At 37.9% G+C, this 19,560-nt stretch overlaps 1 protein-coding gene across 1 annotated transcript; it reads left to right on the top strand.

Annotated features, from left to right (window-relative positions):
• The first annotated feature begins 134 nt into the window (after positions 1-134).
• rpap2 (RNA polymerase II associated protein 2) lies at positions 135-18,176 on the top strand. Its single transcript, XM_057856447.1, has 12 exons — positions 135-257; positions 327-372; positions 2,844-2,958; positions 3,164-3,262; positions 3,345-3,410; positions 3,498-3,586; positions 4,662-4,697; positions 6,326-7,205; positions 9,203-9,300; positions 9,444-9,524; positions 10,227-10,295; positions 17,945-18,176. The coding sequence occupies exons 1-12, from the start codon at positions 212-214 to the stop codon at positions 18,087-18,089; spliced, it is 1,770 nt and encodes a 589-aa protein (XP_057712430.1). The 5' UTR covers positions 135-211; the 3' UTR covers positions 18,090-18,176.
• The last annotated feature ends 1,384 nt before the right edge of the window (positions 18,177-19,560 follow it).

Here is a 19,560-nt window from a genome sequence, read left to right as displayed (position 1 = left end):
CACTGTTGTTATTGTTATATTAATGGCACCGACGCAAAATAGCAGATAACTATCGACGCTCGTCCCCATTACCTCACAGCGCGTATTAGACATCTAATTTTGTTTTAATATGTCTATGAGATATGCGAATTGTTGAAATCTGGCCCTTTTGACTCGCCCTAACTCTGTGACTTCACGGGTCGGAGTTGAAATCCTACCAAACAGGAGCAACATGGAGACGGAAGAGAGACAATTTGTCTCGAAAGCGGCTAAAAAAGGTAATTTTACAGCTTGTATTTACGAATTACTTGCTCTTTGCTAACTTTGATGTTTATTTGTCATGGCAGGTGGAAAACAAGCTAAGCTTCAGAGTGCGGAGGAAGAAGCACGAAGGTTTTTAAATGTTTTTTTCCCCCCTACTTTTAAATTCTAACCTTATATTGAGCCAAGCAAAGGGTATTTTACATTTTTAAAATCCGAATTTTATGTGGTTACGATGGTAGAAGTTATGTGAAGTCGTTATTTGTTTGTTTGTTTGTTTGTTTGTTTGTTTGTTTGTGTGGGGGAAAAGCACCAAGTCTCAAAAGTACTCATATTCAACTTAAATATTGATTTCTAGCTTTGTATTTCAGTAAAAATAAAACTACAGCGCCAGAAATGTAGTAAAATAACTAAGTGTGTGTCAATTCTGTTGGCACTGCAAACAAAATAGTTTCTATTATATTAAATTGCACTCATGGGGTCTGGGAGAGGGAACTTGATGTTGAAATAGTTGGGGAAATGTGGGACAACATTTGGACGAACGGAAAAAAAAAATACTGTTTGTAACCGAACAAGAGCCATTCAATTAAAGATTTTGCTTCGTGCACATGTTCCTTCCAACCGTCTCTCTAAATATAGGAAAGATGTTTCTCCTGTTTGTCCTAAATGTCAGACAGAAATCGGTGATCTTACTCACTGCTATTGGTCCTGTATTAAAATACAGAAATATTGCAATGATGTCCTGTTTGAAATACAGAAAATTCTAAAATCACCGCTTCATTTCAACCTGGTTTGCCTTCTCTTGTGTCTTACAATTGACCGTATTAATGAAAAATATCAGGAAAGACTTCATAATAGTTTGACTTTTTATGCTTGGAAAAATAATCCTCATGCACTGGATTATGGATAAAGCCCCCTCACTGTCGGGATGGCACAGGATAATAATGGAATATATTCCACTGGACCTTCTAACTTGTCATTTGCATTCAAAAACGGATGTTTTTGAACAATCTTGGAAACCATTCCTGGACTACACTCAGGACAATGTTTCAGCCATTCTGACGAGGGCATTTGTGTAATATAGTACTTTCTCCCTTGTATAGCTTTCATTGTTTTGCACTCCTTTAATGATGTTCCTGTTTGCTATTGCCAGCTGGCTGTTTTTGTTGTTGTTGGTTATTGTTGGTTTGCCTTCATTTGTTCTGTGTTTTCTTGTCTTTTGTATGGTTGCATATGTAGAAAATCAATCCCCCCAAAAATTGCACTCGTAGTTGTCCAACAATGCTCTCACTAATAAGAAAAAAAAGCTAAGGATAGCAACTTTAACATATTGAACTTCATAAAATAAAAGTACATATAATAAATAATATTAATTTTGAATCCACAAAATTAAAAATACTTTTATTTTAATTCACCGTAGACATGTTAACACACAGGTTTTGTACAGGCAGTATACAAACACCTACATGTAGAAACAAAGGGATACTGTGATATAGGTGCAATTTACAATGGACAGTATTGTGTGCCTGTTACGATACGTCGCTGGTATAGAACAAAGATTTGATGAAAAAGATCTTTATCATTTTTGGACTATACGGGAAATTGGTTCAAGTAGTGGTTGTTAATCACTGCTAACTGCTAGAGGCGTGCGAAATTTCCGATTCTCAGATTATTCGCGATTCGGCCGCGGAAGATTCGAGAACGATTAACAAACATCCAAATTCCGATTGTTGAATTATACCAGGTAAAGCAGAACTAAAACACAGTCAGCGCGGTCTTCAGGACGCAATGAGGAACGGACCGAGAGCAATTATCACGTTCAACTCATGCTGCTAGATAAAAAAACAAAAATACCTGACTGCGGCCGACAGCTGGTTCAAACAACGCTCAGTTGCTACAAACATATGGCCACATACGGCTATTGTAGATACCCCATATATGCAGAACTAGATGCTAAATGACAGACAACTGCGGTGTTAGAACATATAAAAAGAACTAGATGCGACCCGACAGGTTTGCCGTTTAGTAGTTGCCACGTTGTAAGCAGCCGCCATCTTAAAGCAGTAGACTTCTCTAGAAGGCTCTGTTGTAGCGAACCTAATTAACTTTTTATCTGAAATACTCCTAAATCAGCAAAATCTTGATTTGAATCTATCTTTAAATAATGAAACAGTTTTAAAACTTTGACATATTGTAAGTAGACAGAAGGGAAATTATGGAATAACGCGAGCAATTTTATCAACTTTAACGGTTGATTCACCTAATTAAATGAATTGAATGTAGTTAAAAGCTGCTGTTACAGAATGGGGACTTGAGTATTTTATTTAATGTTTTTAACTGTTAACTTGATACTTAAATATTAGTTTGGTTTAGCCTAATAGGATTTTGAAACTATTTTGGAACTAATGTACAAAACATTAAAAGGGGGGGTTTGGGTGACATCAATAATTGATTTATAATCGAATCGGAGCCTCTGAATCGTAATCGTCATCGAATCGTTAGGTACCCAAAGATTCCCACCTCTACTAACTGCTGTTATTTATTTATTTATTTTCATTAATTTATATTTTTACTGTAAAGTGATACTTGTATGTAACCTTTAGGAGAGAAGCAATCCGGGAGAGACTGAGAGAGAGGCTGGAACTAGAGAAAAAAGCCCTGCAAGTGGTAGAGCGCCTCCTAGAAGACAGCGTGTCTGATGAGTTCCTGCTTGACTGTGTGAGTTTAAATGATCGACTTCCGGTCATCCTTCTGCTGTGAATTAAAATGAGTTTATCACTGGTAGATGTCCAATCCATTTAAAGGAGGAGGGTGGCAGCAAATCTTTTGCTGCCAATCTCCCCCTTCAAATGCATGGGACATCTATCGCTGTCAATGGCAGCAAAGGGTTAAAGTCACAAATAACTATTTGTTCCACATTCAGGCCAAGTTTATCACTACTGCTAATTACAAAGATGCTGTGGAGGAAAGATTCATCACCAAACTGTGTGGTTATCCTTTATGTTCCAATAAACTAGGAAAGGTACCTGCAGCCATTTATCATACATTCATTTCCACAGCACAAATTACCTACTTTCTCATACTTCAATTTGTATGCCTTGCAGATTCCAAAGCAACAGTACAAAATCTCGACGAAGACCAATAGGGTGTATGACATCACAGAGCGCAAGGTAAGTACTACGACATGTGCCTGAACACAATATGAGAAATATACATTGCATGTGTACGTAACAGATTTTTTTTGTCTTGATGTGTAGAGTTTTTGCAGTAACTTCTGCTACAAAGCCTCCAAAGAATTTGAGCTACAAATTTCAAAGACCCCACTTTGGCTCAGGCATGAAGAGAGGTGTGTGGCACTATGACTTGTAGAACTTTAACAGTGCAGCAGTTAGTTTTTAACAATATATGTTAAAAAACTGGAAAAATTATCATTCTGTTTGAAAATGTCCAGATTCTAAATGAGAATTATGTTAAACGTACAAATAAGTATTTTGGGCGCTTATTATCCCAATTTCCCAGACACAATTTTATGTTTTGTGTTAGGCTGCAGCTATCGATTATTTTAGTAGTCGATTAATCTATCAACTAGTTAGTTCGAATAATGGAGTCATCGGATTAGGAACATTTAACGTGTTGCAGAATAAATTTTAGGAGATGTAAAACAAAGGCTTGCCAAGATTGCACTTTCAAAAGAGCATTAAATGCGAATACAAAATAAATTCCTGAGTGTCACTTCAAGCTATGCAGAATTGCACATTAATTTACAAATAAATAACAATACCTGATCTTAGCCTCAAACGGTATAAAAAATTAAAATAAATTAGGATCTAAGTACAACAAAAAAACAACTGGCTAACTTGCACAGCAAAGGTCCGCTAACTTAAATGCTGTAAAACGCTAACTTTAAAAAAAAAACATTGCTCTTAACGAATCGTTCAGACAAACATTCCCACAAAAAACGGCTACACCTATAAATTAAATTACGAATGCATAATAAAAAGAACCTTATGTTGGTCTTAACAGGGAGCAGCTGGATTTAGCCATGTTAAATGAGTTATGTCATAATCACTGTTGCCACTAGAAGGCAATGCATCCAAATCAGTAAAACTAAGTGGCAGCACTTTCAAAACAAACCATTTCAATGCCTCTATTTAAACGAATACTTGAAGCATCAAAATTTGATTCGAAGCTTTTTTCTAATCGAATTACTCGAGTTAATCGATTAATCGTTACAGCACTAATTTTGTGGTCACAAATTAGCATATTTTGTTCATGTTATAGCTACATTGCAGCCAAAATTGAATTTGTTAGCCATTTCATTAGCACATTAATTCTTTAGAATTCCATGATACTGTTCTTTTAATATTCTTACGTTTGAATGAGCACATTGTGAAGTGAAAAATCCTCACATTTTCTTGCAGACCTCCTGAAATCAAGTTGAAGAAGAAAGGGGACATGTATGTATTTGCTTCATTCATAGCATTCCACCTTCTTTTTTTCTTTCATTATCTTATAAACTGTCCACACTGCACATATTTGTCAAAATTTGAATCGACTTTTTTCACTGTACACTGAAGAAAATGACACTTTGCTACAATGTAATCCGCATGCAGCTTGTATGACAGCGTAAACTTACAAATTACATTTATTACAAATTATTTTTTTGTAAATGGAAATGATAAAGATAAAAAATAATTTAAATATTTACTATAAACAATTTGGACAATTTCGAGTGAAACAATGTCTAAATGATAAATCGCCTATCAGAATAATCAATTTAGTTGCCAATGAATTGTGGCAACCCCACTGTTAAGTTGTTAAACCAATGTCCCCCAACTTTGACTTGCAATTGCAGACTTTGAATATTCAGGTCACGATAAACAGCTATTTGGCAGATAAAATTGGCGAACAATTCTTTAATTGACGGCGGTAGACAGTCAATGGCGGCCAATGAGTTGAAAATATACCCTCTATATTTAAAACAACTACATAGCTTAGCCTCTCAGTCTTCTAGCTTAACGCTAATGCTAAATTGCATCTGTCTTATGTGGTTTTGATAACTTAAACCAGGGGTCCCCATCTGCCGGGCCGCGGACCGGTACCGGTCCGTGGCGCATTTGCGACCGGGCCGCAAAGAAAAAAATAATTTAATAACGACCGCATTCTGGCCGAATTAACCCTGTGCCCCTGCTTAACACACCAATATCTCTGTCTACTCTAGATATAATACTACGGGATAAATTACAATGTTGTCATAGAAGTCCATTGATTGGACTGTTAGCAGTACATCTTGTTTGTGTATATAGTATATCTATGTGTGCTTGTCCTCGATAATAGCGTATTACTAGGCCGCAGCGCAGCACATTTGTTCCCGGAAATAATTAGCCCCCACATGAGCGAAGATAACAGGAAAACGGACGTCTTTGGAAATATTTTTACGGCGAAAAGGATATTTTTGCGGCGAAAAGGGCACCTGACGAGCCTACAACCTCGAAGACCCACGAACTGCGAAGGAGTGGATTCGTGACCCATTTGTGAATAAACAGAGAGATCGCAAATGACGGCGACCTTATTAAACGTACATTTGAGACAACAAGTCTACCGAAGTTCTGGATTAAAGTCGTTCTGGAATATCCTGACATCGCGACAAGAGCATTGAAAACCTTGCTACAATTTCCAACATCGTATCTTTGTGAAGCGGGCTTTTTAATTCATGTTTAACGACAAGGCGAAGTCGTTAATGGTGAGCGCGGTGTGCAGCTGTTGTGTGAAGCTTACATGGCAGGATAAATCTGAGGAGAACTTTTCTACAAGTCCTTCCATGATCAAACGTAAGTTAATATTCTTTTCTTTCAAGAAAGTTTGTAGTGTTTACTTTGGAATCGCTGCATTTGCGCATTTTGCGGCTATGTTTAACGTTACGCGCATGCGCAGAACCGCATCGTTGCAATTTTTGATGGGTTGCAAAATTTGTCAGAACACCGGTCCGTGGAAAAAAAAGACCCGAATAACACCGGTCCGTGGTGCAAAAAAGGTTGGGGACCCCTGACTTAAACTATATTTTGTGTACAAACTTTGTGTCCAGCGGAAGTTCGGGTGAGGAGGTACATCTGACAGCCAAGTGCCTCCAGGTGGAAGACATAGAACAACCGCTGAATACTCAACATGAGGATCGTTCCCATAAAACCGCTTACAGCGACAGCAGCGATGACGAACAAGAGCAGGACTTTATTTCCAGCGTGCTCTCCCAGGAACAGAGACCCAGGGTGCACTGGGGTGACCGTCCAAAACGTAAAAATGAAGGCGAGGCAGTCAGACGGCGTCAAGCTAAGCAGAAAGCGGAAATGGAGTTGAATGAAGAATTGCGTGAGGAAGTCAGAGTTGAAGGACTGACTGATCGCCTGAATTCATGCAGCTTACAAACTGTAAAACCACCTCAGGAAGACCACACAAGACATCCTCCAACCTCTGTTGATGCAGAATCATTTCACCCAAAAGAAAGCCGTTCACATGAAGATGGAAATCTGGCCAAGTTGAATGCAAATGGACTCAGTGTCATCCAGGTAGGCATGAGCAAACGAGGGGCATCAGGGCTACGGGAGCTTCTTAAGAACCACGCCTCCGAAGCAAGACCCAACCCGATTGGGCAGAATCTGCTCAAATCCTTAAGAGCGACACTGAATGAATGGCTCACAGTAGAGAGTCTTAAATACCTGCACTTTTCCGATTGTAAGTTTGACTCTCCCTCTATATTCACGAAAGAAGACGAAGAGGAGGAGGAATTGGATGAAGATGATCTTGAAGATGACGTGACTGAGGAGAATGCAGGCAAAGAAGGCTGGAGAGCGCCTCCTGATTATGAGACATTGAAAAGAGAAACCCAGCAGATGGCTCTCAGGGTCAGAGAGTTTTACAAAGGGACTTGGATTTTGCCTGGGGAGGAAGAAAACATGAAGGGGAACAAGGTGAGTGATGTGACAAGTTAAAGGCCACAAGAGGGTGCTAGATAAACGCTAGTCGCACTTGGAGGAATTTTATGTCAGTTCTGATTATTTCAATTATTTGGCAGACGATAGACCAAAAACAAGCCAACAAATCACCCACTTTACATTTGTAAAGTCAGAAGTTTCGGATTAAAACCATTGACATGTGTACAGATGTGAACAGCGTTAGGATCAAGCGATTTGGATTTCAACATTGGCAAAAACATTCATATTTGACCACATAACAGTAAATGTTTGATGCTTTGCCGGTGTCGATTTTTTTTCCAGTCATTAACCTATCCTGTGCCTGGTAAGCTAATCGATTACAGTGGGTACACAATATTTGTCATTTTAGGTCTGACAGCTGTTTAATATTTGGGTGCGGAAAACAAATCTTTTCAGTTCTTTTCATTTTATTTCCCCCACAGCTTACCTAACTGCTATGTTGATACTACAAGCACACATCTAGCCAATTCATTTATAAAAATTTAATAGTGTTAAATAAAAAGTGCAATCATGCAGTTTTTTTTTTCATATTTTATTGTAAATTGTTTTTTAACACAAATAAAACACAAATGGTCCTCCTAAGTACTCACCATTATTGTCACCCACGATCTTCAAGTACATAATTTAGAATAACCTCTGGAAAAAAAAAATCATAATAATCAGGTGACCTCCAATTAACTGATTGGCTGCCACTGACGTCGATAGACTTCCTGTCCATTTGAATTGGGAAGGTTCGCAGAACGTTAATTCCAGAGGTGGGTAGAGTAGCCAAAAATGTTGCTCAAATAAGATGATATTACTCAAGTAAGAGTAAAAGTAGTCATCTGAAAAATGTACTTCAGTACAAGGAAACAATATACAGTGAAAAGAATACTCAAGTATTATGAGTAATTATGTGCATGCTATTTTTTTTAAACTGGTATTTTTTTTTCTCTGCATAAACTTATCTATATGAACTGTTGTTCTAATGATACTGTACAATAACCCGTTACATAACCGCATTAAGCCAATAGAGAAATACAAAAAAAGAAATCATTGGAAAAAAAAGACAGAAATAAAGAGCATGAGTGCCATCTAGTGGAGAAAATGTTCCTAGTTTCAATAGTGAATAGTTCCTTCATGGTTACTGTTATGAAAAAGGATCATATCTCCGGTTTTCCGTGGTCAATCTGTGCCAAATAAAAACTGTGAGAGAGGTGTAAATCTGCGCTTTCGAGTGCTGTTGAGTTGAGTCTGATTGGTGTAATGGAGTCATGTGATTATTGTTGCGACGTCTCATCGGTGAAATTGGTAGAGCTACTCTTGGCATCGCTGGCAAAAAAAAAGTAGAATAAAGAGGAGAAAATGTAACGACTCTTGTGTAGCTTAAAGTAGCAAAGTAAGAGTAGTGTTTTTTTCTTCACAAATCTACTCAAGTAAAAGTAATGCTGAATGCTAAATTTGACTCCACAGGCCAAAGCGAACCCCTTATGGTAAATGCAGTTATTGCAATTTTGTCGTTTTATCACAATAGATTGGTTTATTTACATTTCAAAAACCAGAAGCCATTCATTTACGAATGTGATTGCACTTTAGTTTATATATTTAAATGTTCTGATATTAAGATTTGAATGAGGCAAAACATGATTTTTCTCTCAAATATATTGTTATAATCATTTGTTTCAGATGTACTGTAATTATTTTCTGTATAGAAATTAATTCGGTGTTCAAAAAGTCTGTTTTTCAAACTTGAGTCTTTAAAAAGAGGGGGTCGTCTTATAATCAGGGCCGTCTTATATTTGGGCCAATATGGTAATTCGCTGGCAACCCTCCCAAGTGATTGGACATCTACTAATGTAAATTGACAACAGGAAGACGAAAAGGGCCACATGATTTCAAGGCCATCATCGGCAATGACACTGAAAGTGTTAAAAGATTCCAAAAACAACAAGAATTGTGTTCCGCAATGTGATAACAATACCATATTTTAACAGGACCAGAGCACAAGTGACTCTCCAGCTCTGCCTCTGGTTGACTCCAAAGCTCAGCACCTCATTCAGAAGCGAATCACAGTGGAGAAGCTTGCTAGCTGGTGTGTTGACAATCTTTCTCATTTTATTCATAAATGGCTATGTACAGTTAATATTTTTCCATCAATGTAGGCTTAAACTGTATTTCAAATTCTTTTTTTTTTTTTTTTTTTTTCAAATTGTGTCTGTGTTTTTTGTTGTGCAGTCTCAAAAACATTGTGGGTCCACTGAGTCTCACCCTGAGTGACATCACCAGTGACCTCAACAACCTGGTCAGGACGTTCAGGTCATTGCAACACACGACACGCCCCCATTGTGATGTATTCATGTTTCACGGCAGCAATTGATGCCAACTCGTTACTCGTATTACGGTATGCTCTTCAAAATGCTAGCAATACTACAATGCTCTTGGTTAACCTCTTTACTGCTATTGACGACAATAGAAAAGTTGAAGACCATGGTCCATGAACTGAAAATGGATCGGACGTCTATTGGCGTCAATGAGACTGAAACATGATAATTCACTTTTTAAGTTAAGCAGGCTGAGTTAAAGCAACCCCACTGATAAAAAATGAGAAAGTGATGCCTATGCTTAGAAAGGAGAAAGTACAATTTTAAAATATTGACTATGGTCACGTGGGAAATTAAGAAATGAAAACACAAACAAATCCTTGATTTTTTTTTTTTTTTTCTTCCATTGGTCTTTTAAGAGGTTTTCAATAGGTTTGCTATTAAATCACTGTGTTGGTGTTTTAAGAGTAGTCTGCCTTCCTGGAATTCTTTTGTTTTCTGATGAGAGGTCCCACTGACACACTTGAACCGAAAATAAAGGATATGCGAGGTGCCAGAGAGGCATATATCATAGCACCTTTCACAGCAAAAGCCACATTTGTGGCTATGCTACCTTACATTCAAACCATATTCAGGCTTTTGTATTTACTAAGCATGAAATATTTGGACTGATTTTCGTTTTATCTTCATACCACAGGTTTACCAACACCAACATCATCCATAAACCTCCAGAGTGGACCTTCATCGCTGTAGTGTTACTCCATCTGTAAGTGCATTCAATTCAAAAACTCAGAAAAAGGGTTTCCCCCAGAAAGCCTGTTGGTTGACAAGAGAAGGCCACTGATGGCCTGCCATGTATTTGGGGAGAAAAAAAATATTGAATAAAGATTCTAAATTGACAGGAATTATGAAATTATAACTTACAATATGTGTTATTCATTTGAAAAACCTGGCGAGCCACCAGGCTTATAAAACAATGGGGGAAACCCTGAAATATATTATAAAATAACATCCTTTACAAAGGAACTCAACATTAATCAGTGTAATGAAATAAATAATGCATTTTTTTCGATTAAAAAAAGTTAACTGCAACTTAGGGGTGTCAAAACAATTTGATGAATCAACAAGTATCATGAAATTAATCCACAGCTGTTTTGACAATTAAATTTTAGAACCTTTGTCTAAATTGTCGTTGTTTTCCAAAATAGATGTTTGCAAATATCCCATTTTCAATAATTACAAATAGAATCACCCTGCTTTCATTTAGAACTACAGAAAGAAGCCAAATATTTAGTGTTGGGAATCTCAAAGTGACTATTTGACCAAACAATTTCAGGTCAACAAATGATTGATGGACTATGAACAGTAGTCGATTAATTTAATAATCTATTAGTTGCAGATTATGGCAGCCCTAACTGTAAAACACCAACTTTAGGCACCTTTCCCTTCTCACTAAAATGTTTTTCTTCTCTTCCATCTTTGTGGGAACAGTTTGGGGGGGGGGTTGTGTTTCCCATGGTGAAAAGAAAGGCTCACAAAGTCATAAATTGACCTATGGTTTGGAGGAAACTGTTGCACTTGAGCCCATCAAACACTTTTGGAACAAATTAAAACAAGAATGAAAACCACATTAAAGCAGAAGAAGTCAAACAAAATTAAATGTATACTGTACGTTATACAGTGGTATGAAAAAGTATCTGAACCTTTTGGAATTTCAAACGTTTCTGCATAAAATCATCAAATGTGATCCGATTTTGGTCAACATCAGACAGGTGTAAAAACAGTGTCTGCTTTAACTAAAACGACCCAAGCATTTATAGGTTTTCATATTTAATGAGGATAGCATGGAAAAAATGACAGAAGTGGGGGTTAAGTAAGTGAAACCTCTGCCTAAGGAGACTTAAAGAGCAACTGAAACCATTTTTTACCAAACAATGTAAGTCAGGTGTTTGCCGACTCACTGATGAGTGGTTTAAAGCTGCCCTGCCCACTATAAAACACACACCTGGTAAGAATTGTCTTGATGAGAAGCATTGTCTGATGTGCATCATGGCTCGGTCAAAAGAGCTGTCTGAAGACCTACGATCAAGGATTGTTGATTTGTATAAAGTTGAGAAAGGATACAAAACCATCTCTAAAAGTGTGGATGTTCATCAATCAACAGTCAGGGAAGTTGTCTACAAATGGAGAGAGTTTGGCACTGTTGCTTCTCTCCCATGGGGTGGCAGTCCACCAAGAGTTCAGTGCAGAATACTCAGAGAGGTAAAAAAAAGAACCCTAGAGTGTCTGCTAAAGACTTACAGAAATCACTGGCACAGTTCAATGTCTGTGCACACATCAACTATATGTAAAACTTTGGCCAAGAATGGTGTTCATGGGAGGACTCCACGGAGGAACCCACTGCTATCTAAAAAAAACATTGTTGCTCGTTTAATGTTCGCAAAAAGGCACTTGGACACTCCACAGAAGTTTTGGCAATATATTTTGTGGACTGATGAAACCCAAGTTAAATGTTTGGGAGTAACACACAACATCATGTGTGGAGGAAAAATGGAACCGCTCACCAACATCAACACCTCATCCCCACCGTGAAGCATGGTGGAGGGTGCATCATGATTTGGGGCAGGTTTGCTGCCTCAGGGCCTGGACAACTTGAAATCATTAATGGAAGAATGAATTCAAAAGTTTATTAGGATGTTTTGCAGGAAAACCCGCGGCCGTCTGTCAGACAGTTGAAGCTAAAAAGAGGATGGATGCTGCAACAAGACAATGATCCAAAACACAGAAGTAGATCAACTTCAGGATGGTTTTAGGAGAACAAAATACACGTACTTAAGTGGCCAAGTCAAAGTCCAAACTTGAAGCCCATTGAGATGTTGTGGCATGACCTAAAGACAGTGATACATGCCAGACATCCCAGGAATATTACAGAACTACAGCAGTTTTGTAGAGGAGAATGGGCCAAGATTAGTCTTGATCGATGTGCCAGACTGATCTGCAGCTACAGGAAGTGTCTGGTTGAAGTTATTGCTGCCAAAGGGGGGGCACAAAATATTAAATGTGACTGTTCACTTACTACTTATTTTTCCCTCTTTTTTCATTGATTGCATACTGCCCTCATTAAAATCTGAAAACCTTTAAATGTTTGGGTGGTTTTAGTTAAAGCAGACAGTTTTTTCATCTGTGTGATTTTGACAAAGATCAGATCACATTTGATGGTGACTTTATGCAGAAATGTGAGAAATTCCAAACGTTTCGGATACTTTTTCATACCACTGTATGTACTTTTACATTATTGATGACTGATTTATAAAATGCAGCTCCTGATCCAGACAAGCGCACCCGTGTCATAAAACCCCTTCATGGGCCCTGGCATCGCAGTGCATGTGATATTCCCTCACCAATACCATATGGCGTCCGAGGGCGCACGCGCGTGCGCTCGTGGCGACTGCGGTTCATCGGCAGTTCCGCGCTCCTCCCATCTGAGTACACACACCAGCTCGCTTGCCTTATCTCAACCAGATTGTCCTGCTCCAGATCCGTGATGGAGGACGGAAAGCACACAAGCGACGTTGTTTAACTCTCAAGTTAAACACACACACACACGTTCATGTTAAAATGCCACTCGGGAAAATGTGCACCTGATTTGAACTTGCTCTGATTTAGGATGTTAAGTAAGTTACAGCAATATACTCGCTCGTTGACTCCTTTAACAATCTCCAGTTGTTTTAAAAAAATATATATAAAAATAGTTTAAAAGAAAATTAGGTTTCTTTTTGATAATTGGGTGCCCATGACGGCGATTGACTTCCAATCCATTTGAACTGGGAGGTTTGGAAGCAATCCCCATTCAAACAGATTGGACGTTAATGGCAGCCAATGAATTAATTGGAATTTTTTTATTGTTGCCAATTTTTTATACAGTACTATTAAACACATTAAAATACAGAACGGACATGACTTTTAAACGAATGTTTTTTTTTTTTTTTTTTTTTAAATGCTGTTTTGCAATTTGAAAAAAAATGCCAAAAGACAAATTACCGATAAAACAAGTGATTTTATTTATTCTTCATTCATTCTAGGGATTACATGTTGCATTTAGTGTTACAGGAATTTCCAGTGATCACTTTTATGGGTTTTTCCAAGCACTTTACAATGATTATTCAGGGTTACCCTCAGAAAACTTGCAAAGCTCGATGGTAGAGAAGCTCACTGTCGGCCCACCATCTTTTTGGGAAAAAATATGCAAAAGTTTTAGGCAGGTGTCCTGCCTAAAACTTTTGCACAGTACTGTATATATATTTTTTTAATTATTAAATTTATTAGGATCATTGAAGCTTCCACTTGGGGAAAATATATACATACAGTATATCCTGTAAAAACTTTTGCACAGTACTGTATATGGCGGAAAACACTCAGGTGACTTGAAGTTCTGCTCTGAGACCCCCAGTTTGGCCAAATTTCAAAATTGTTCTATATGCATGTGTGATACATCATTGCAAAGCTTAAAATCTCCATTTTCTGGGGGAAGAAAAATTTTGAACAGGAGGGGATTTAAAAAAAAAAAAAAAAAAAAAAAGTTTTTTTTTTTAAACAGTAAAACCCTGCGAGAGCACGCGAGAGCAGAATTAAAGACGCCACGATTGTAACGAGATTTTATCGCGTACTTACCTTGTTTCGATCCAAAAACTCCATGTTGCATGTATCACAGAGTGTCAAGACATAGCTGTGAATGGCCACAGCCGGATTTCTTGGGGGTTTTAGGGCTGAAACATGGTGATATAACAAGGGTCGCGATGCAGAAATCGCAGACATCAAGGAGTGGTCGAAATGTTCTTTTTCATATATTTACCCTTTTAAATGTTTTTTTTTCCAATTATTCTTTGTTTGGATCCATTATTTATCATCTAACATATCGAAGAAATTGCGACAGTAACAAAAAAAATACAATTAAGTGATAGTTATGAGGTAGATATCCGTTACTTCTTTACAGACGCCAATTTTTTTCATTGTGACGTAATTTGTTTAAAAGTTTAAAATATGCGAGTGAATACTTTTTTAAAGTCTTTTTTTTTTTTTTTAAACTAAATATTAGACATCAATCAATGATTCTGAGCTAAAAATGACAGACATTTCGAATAATAAATACGATTACTTACAATTACTATGGCTAGGTTGAAACAAAAACGGTTACGAGACGTCTTTAAACAGGGGTTTTCAGGGTAAAATGGACAAATTAAAAATAGTTTTGGGGCTTAATTCGCCATGAATCTGCTATTGCAGCATATAGATATATTCTTCTATCAAATACAACAGTTATTTTCGCTTAAAATACAGCAGTTTATTTTAAAGAGGGGTGCAAGAGCAGAAACTGCTTTTTCAGTCTTGTCTGTGTTTTCCGCCATATATATATATATGTATTAAAGATACACGATAATATCGGTCACCGATAATTATCGGCCGATAATGGCAATTATGACACACAGATAATCCAGATAATAAAAAAATTCAACCGATAATGCAATCCGATAATTATATACTTGATTTTGCCTCCAAATGTGCTCAACCGAAGAATTCAGCACGCCGCCTCCTCAACCCCTCCCCTCTCTGAAGCCCCTGAGGGAGGAGGGGTTGAGGAGGCGGAGTTACAAGACAAGAAGTAGTTGAATATTATGGCGGCTGTTACTAAAAAAACGACGCTCTCGCCATCTGCGAAACATGTACCGTACAAGTTCCACGAGGCAGAAAGAACGCGTCCTCATTCAAAACCACTAACCCAGCAGCCATTTAAAACTGCATCACAAAGAATTTTGGAACATATACGAAGCTGCTGCTAGCACGAATGCTAAAGCTATTGTAAACACTAAGCTAAACTACAGGGCTTGTGACGATACAGAGTCGGGCTGTTTGGGAATGCAGCCCAAGGCGGGTGGTAAATTCCGACGGAGCCCGCCGCTTTGGCCAGGCCGCCGCCGCCTCGCCATAGGCAGGGCGGGCCGAGCCCGGTTCCCCGGCCTCTGGACCTCCGGCGAACACCCCGGTTTCTCGAGCGTTCCCCCATGGCGTGCGAGCAGAGCCAGGACCCGAATACGCCGCGGCGAACCGGCCGGGGCGGGCGGGCGGATTATCCGGTACGAATGTAGCTGCCGCCGAGACGAGACAGTTTTTTTTTTTACCTTAATGACACGAGAACGAAAACCCTGGATAAAAGAAATAATGCAGTTTATACGACCACCATTCTTCATGAAAAAGTGATGTCCGGTAAGCAAGCTTATCATGACGGCACAGTGGTTATAAGATAATTTAAACATGGAGAAAACGAAGTCAGCCAGTCAATAATGCATTCAGAATGTGAAATGACGAGTGGTCAGATGACTTTGTAACGCTACCTTTATTTTCGGCTTAATAAAACTCAGGCACAAAACAACACGCACACGGATGCGAGCGCCAACTCCGTCCAAATAGTACTGCCGTGTAGCAGTTTAGCTGCTGTAACGCAAATGTCGTGAAAGCCGCAAATGTAAACAAAGCGCTGCAGAATGGGTACATGACATCTCGCTCTTTTGAGGTAATCATTTTCATAGTGTGCAACAAAGCATATAACATTAGCAATCACTTTTCAAATTATTTAACTTATTTCTTTGCTCAATTACAGTCACAGTAGATAATCAAATTCTTAAATCAATATTCTGTAGCCACAAATATTATTCAAAATCTTTCCTTCTTCAAGTTTTTTTTTTTTTTTTAGGATTAAGTATAATATTGTATTGCTTAAAACAAGGCTGTTAAGATTATTTTCAGCTAGCTATTTTTCTTCCAAGAAATCTGAGAGAAATACACTTGAAGCGATGGCAGATAATTTCACTTATTGCCAATAGATTTACACTTAAAACTGACTAGTTTTAAGGAGGTGTGTTTTGCAGCGGATTAATGTTATATATATTAGGAATGGCTTACTTTTAAAGGCATTTTTGTGCAACTTAGGTATTTACTCTGTAAGTAATTGTTGCCAAAGGTTGACCATTACACAATGTCAGACAATCTGTCATTATTTAGATAGATGTTTGAATTGACGACTTGTTCATACATTGTGTTGAAAAAAAAGAGCAATAAATTATATTTTTGCACAGTAATATTTTCTTTTGTGTATACTTTAAAATTTTACATAAATCTTTTAATAGAATTATCGGCTTGACATTATCGGTTATCGGTTGGAATGAGGAGGAAATTATCGGTTATCGGTATCGGTTGAAAAATGCATTATCGTGCATCACTAATATATATATATATATATATATATATATATATATATATATATATATAAATTTGACAGGAATTTTGAAATTATGACTTTTGTGTTAGCATGATAAGCCATTTATACTTAAAAATAGTCAAAGCAAAAGTCTTGAAAAACAGTTTTAACCAGCAAACAAAAATACGGTGCAATGGCAGAGAGCTTTTTTCACATATGGACATATTATTTCAAGCTTTCAACAGAAGTAGTTAAAATGCCTTTGAAACCTCTATAGTTTTTATACTTTCTGTTGTAGCACTTTTTTAGCCTGGCGGGGGGCAAGAAAAGCCTGGTGGCGCTCCAGCCTTATAGAGCACTAGGGGAAAACCTTGATATAGATCCTGTACAAGAATAAAAACATTTATTTTTGCAACCTATTCTGTTATTTGTTTTTTGAAAAAACACATCTACTGTATTTACAGCATTTGTACTGAAGAAAAAAAAGTAGAGCTTTTCTGACAATGTTTGGCATGTTGGCATCAACGAATTAAGTTAAAGTGAATTGAGGAGCTTCTTTTAGATAGTCACACTTCAGGTGTGTCTGGATCACTGCAATGATATGTCATTATCCAATGGATGCATCTAAACTTAGAAAAGAAAACGAAGCCGTCTATTTTCAAATAATACACTACTATGGGAAGCAGTGCCAGTGATACCACGTGATTTCATTAGTTCCCATTTAAATCTAAGCTTCTATTTCTCCACCATGAATAATTTGGCGCGGTGTGGTTATCTATCTGCTACCCAGCAGCTGTGAAGCTCGTCTGGCGGCTATTGTTGAAACCGGCTGAATAATAGATGGCACCCCTTTGCAACACTGGAACCTGAGGAGAACCACAGATAATCCGAACTCCGCGCAGGTTGACCCAACAGCCCGAGATGGCAGATGAGGGTTTGGGAAAGGCCCGAGTGTCTCATTCTAATTAGCCATGTTACCTACATTTCAAATTCTCAATGAAACCTGGTAGTTTTATTTTACTTTTTAGTTCATGGTGGTCTCAAATTACACTGAATCATACTGAGTCGTTTGGAAAAATAAGTCTCTCTTGGTGAGTTTTTGTTCATTTTCTGCCTTATCCTGTAAATGGTGCCTATCTACAGTATTTTGTTTTTTTATACAGGTTGTCCAGTGTGTCTCCAGTGGTGGCAGAGGCTTTAGCGAAGTCTTCTTCAGTGTCGTATGTAAACACTCTGATGGAGGAGCTGGGCCTACAGCAGCAAGATCTTTTAAACTTGCTCCAGTCATTTAAAAATCTACAACAATGACAAGCACAATTATTTTGCAAGGAATGGGCACTTGAAATGGGGTCTGTAATTCAACCAAATAAATGTATTTTTCCATTTGTTGGTTTATTCAGGTGTGTTTTTCTTGCGCCTCCAGCATGTTAACTGATAGGCTACCATTGACGGCGATGAACGTCCGATTGGTAAATGAAACCATTTTGTCCAATAAGATTTCTGCCACTATGTGTTTCCAAATAATCTGCCTAATGTTTTTAGAATTATCATTCTTGATAAGTATAATATGTATTGTTTACTTTTTGCATGATTTGTGATGTGTTGTCACAGACTACTTGAAAAAGTAATTTAATTACTGATTACGCCGAAAAAGTAATCTACTGATTACTTCATTATCAAAGTAACTAAGTTACTTTTACTTTTTACCAGTTTTTCTCACTTTGCCGCCTCAACGTAAGAATGACGAGAAAAATTTCATCGCACATAATTGACTTTCTGATGATTGAATTTAAAGGGGAAGATCGGAATTTTTCACATAAGGCTTCGAGTTTGCGGAATCACCATTGAGTCGCGCTAGCTTAGCCACTCTGGAGCCCTGAAACTAACAAATAACTGACAAACTGCATGGAATTTGTTGAAATCTACTCGACCGACTAATTAAACCACGCTAACTCGAAGATTAAGCCGAATGTCAAAAATTCTGTATTTCGTGTTAGGGTTAACAGCATATCAATGCCAATGTAAAACAACGTAAATTGACTGCACAATGATCAACACACAAATGAGTTGCACAGTGCAATAAACATAAAGGTGGGGGCGGATGCGCACGCACAACCCGAAATTACGCCGTACACACACGCGGTCAATTTGGCCACAAAACTTGGCGGCAACTAAGCACTTTACACTCAGTCGGATTTACAGCACATCCAAAAAATGCTAAACGAACACGTCACCTCATGGCATAAATGTGCAACAGGAATATGATGTAAACAATTCTTGCCAACTTGGAGCGACGACTACCCATCATTGCATTGACAACGCTAAAAAACGGCCACGCATGTAGTGGGTCCAACCTATAGCTGGAACCCTCCAGAATAAAGGAAGAATACGTTCATTCATGGACGTACACAGATTAACATTCCCTCGCACATCCCAACATGTGGCTGCTCTCGGCTCTAATATACACCCGCGCTGGCATGTGTCAGTCCCAAAACAGGAACAACTATGAGCAATTACCATGGAAACGAACACATAGCAGGAATCTTACTAACATTTTTTATTCAAAATGCTCTTCGTACATGACTACAATATTCTTCATTCTATATACATTACGAGTACTAAATAGTAACGCACAGACACTAAAGAAACTAATCAGATTTGGAAAAATGAATGTGTTAGATTACTCATTACTGAAAGAAAGTAATCATATTACATATGAAAACACTGTGATGTTATTTGATGGAAATTGACCAGAATTTTTAAAATCAGGGGTGGAGTT

This window comes from Corythoichthys intestinalis, chromosome 14, assembly GCF_030265065.1.
Source record: "Corythoichthys intestinalis isolate RoL2023-P3 chromosome 14, ASM3026506v1, whole genome shotgun sequence".
In the NCBI taxonomy this organism is placed as follows: Eukaryota; Metazoa; Chordata; class Actinopteri; order Syngnathiformes; family Syngnathidae; genus Corythoichthys; species Corythoichthys intestinalis.
Note: the sequence above shows the minus strand (reverse complement) of the source record. Positions and strands in the feature narration are given on the sequence as shown.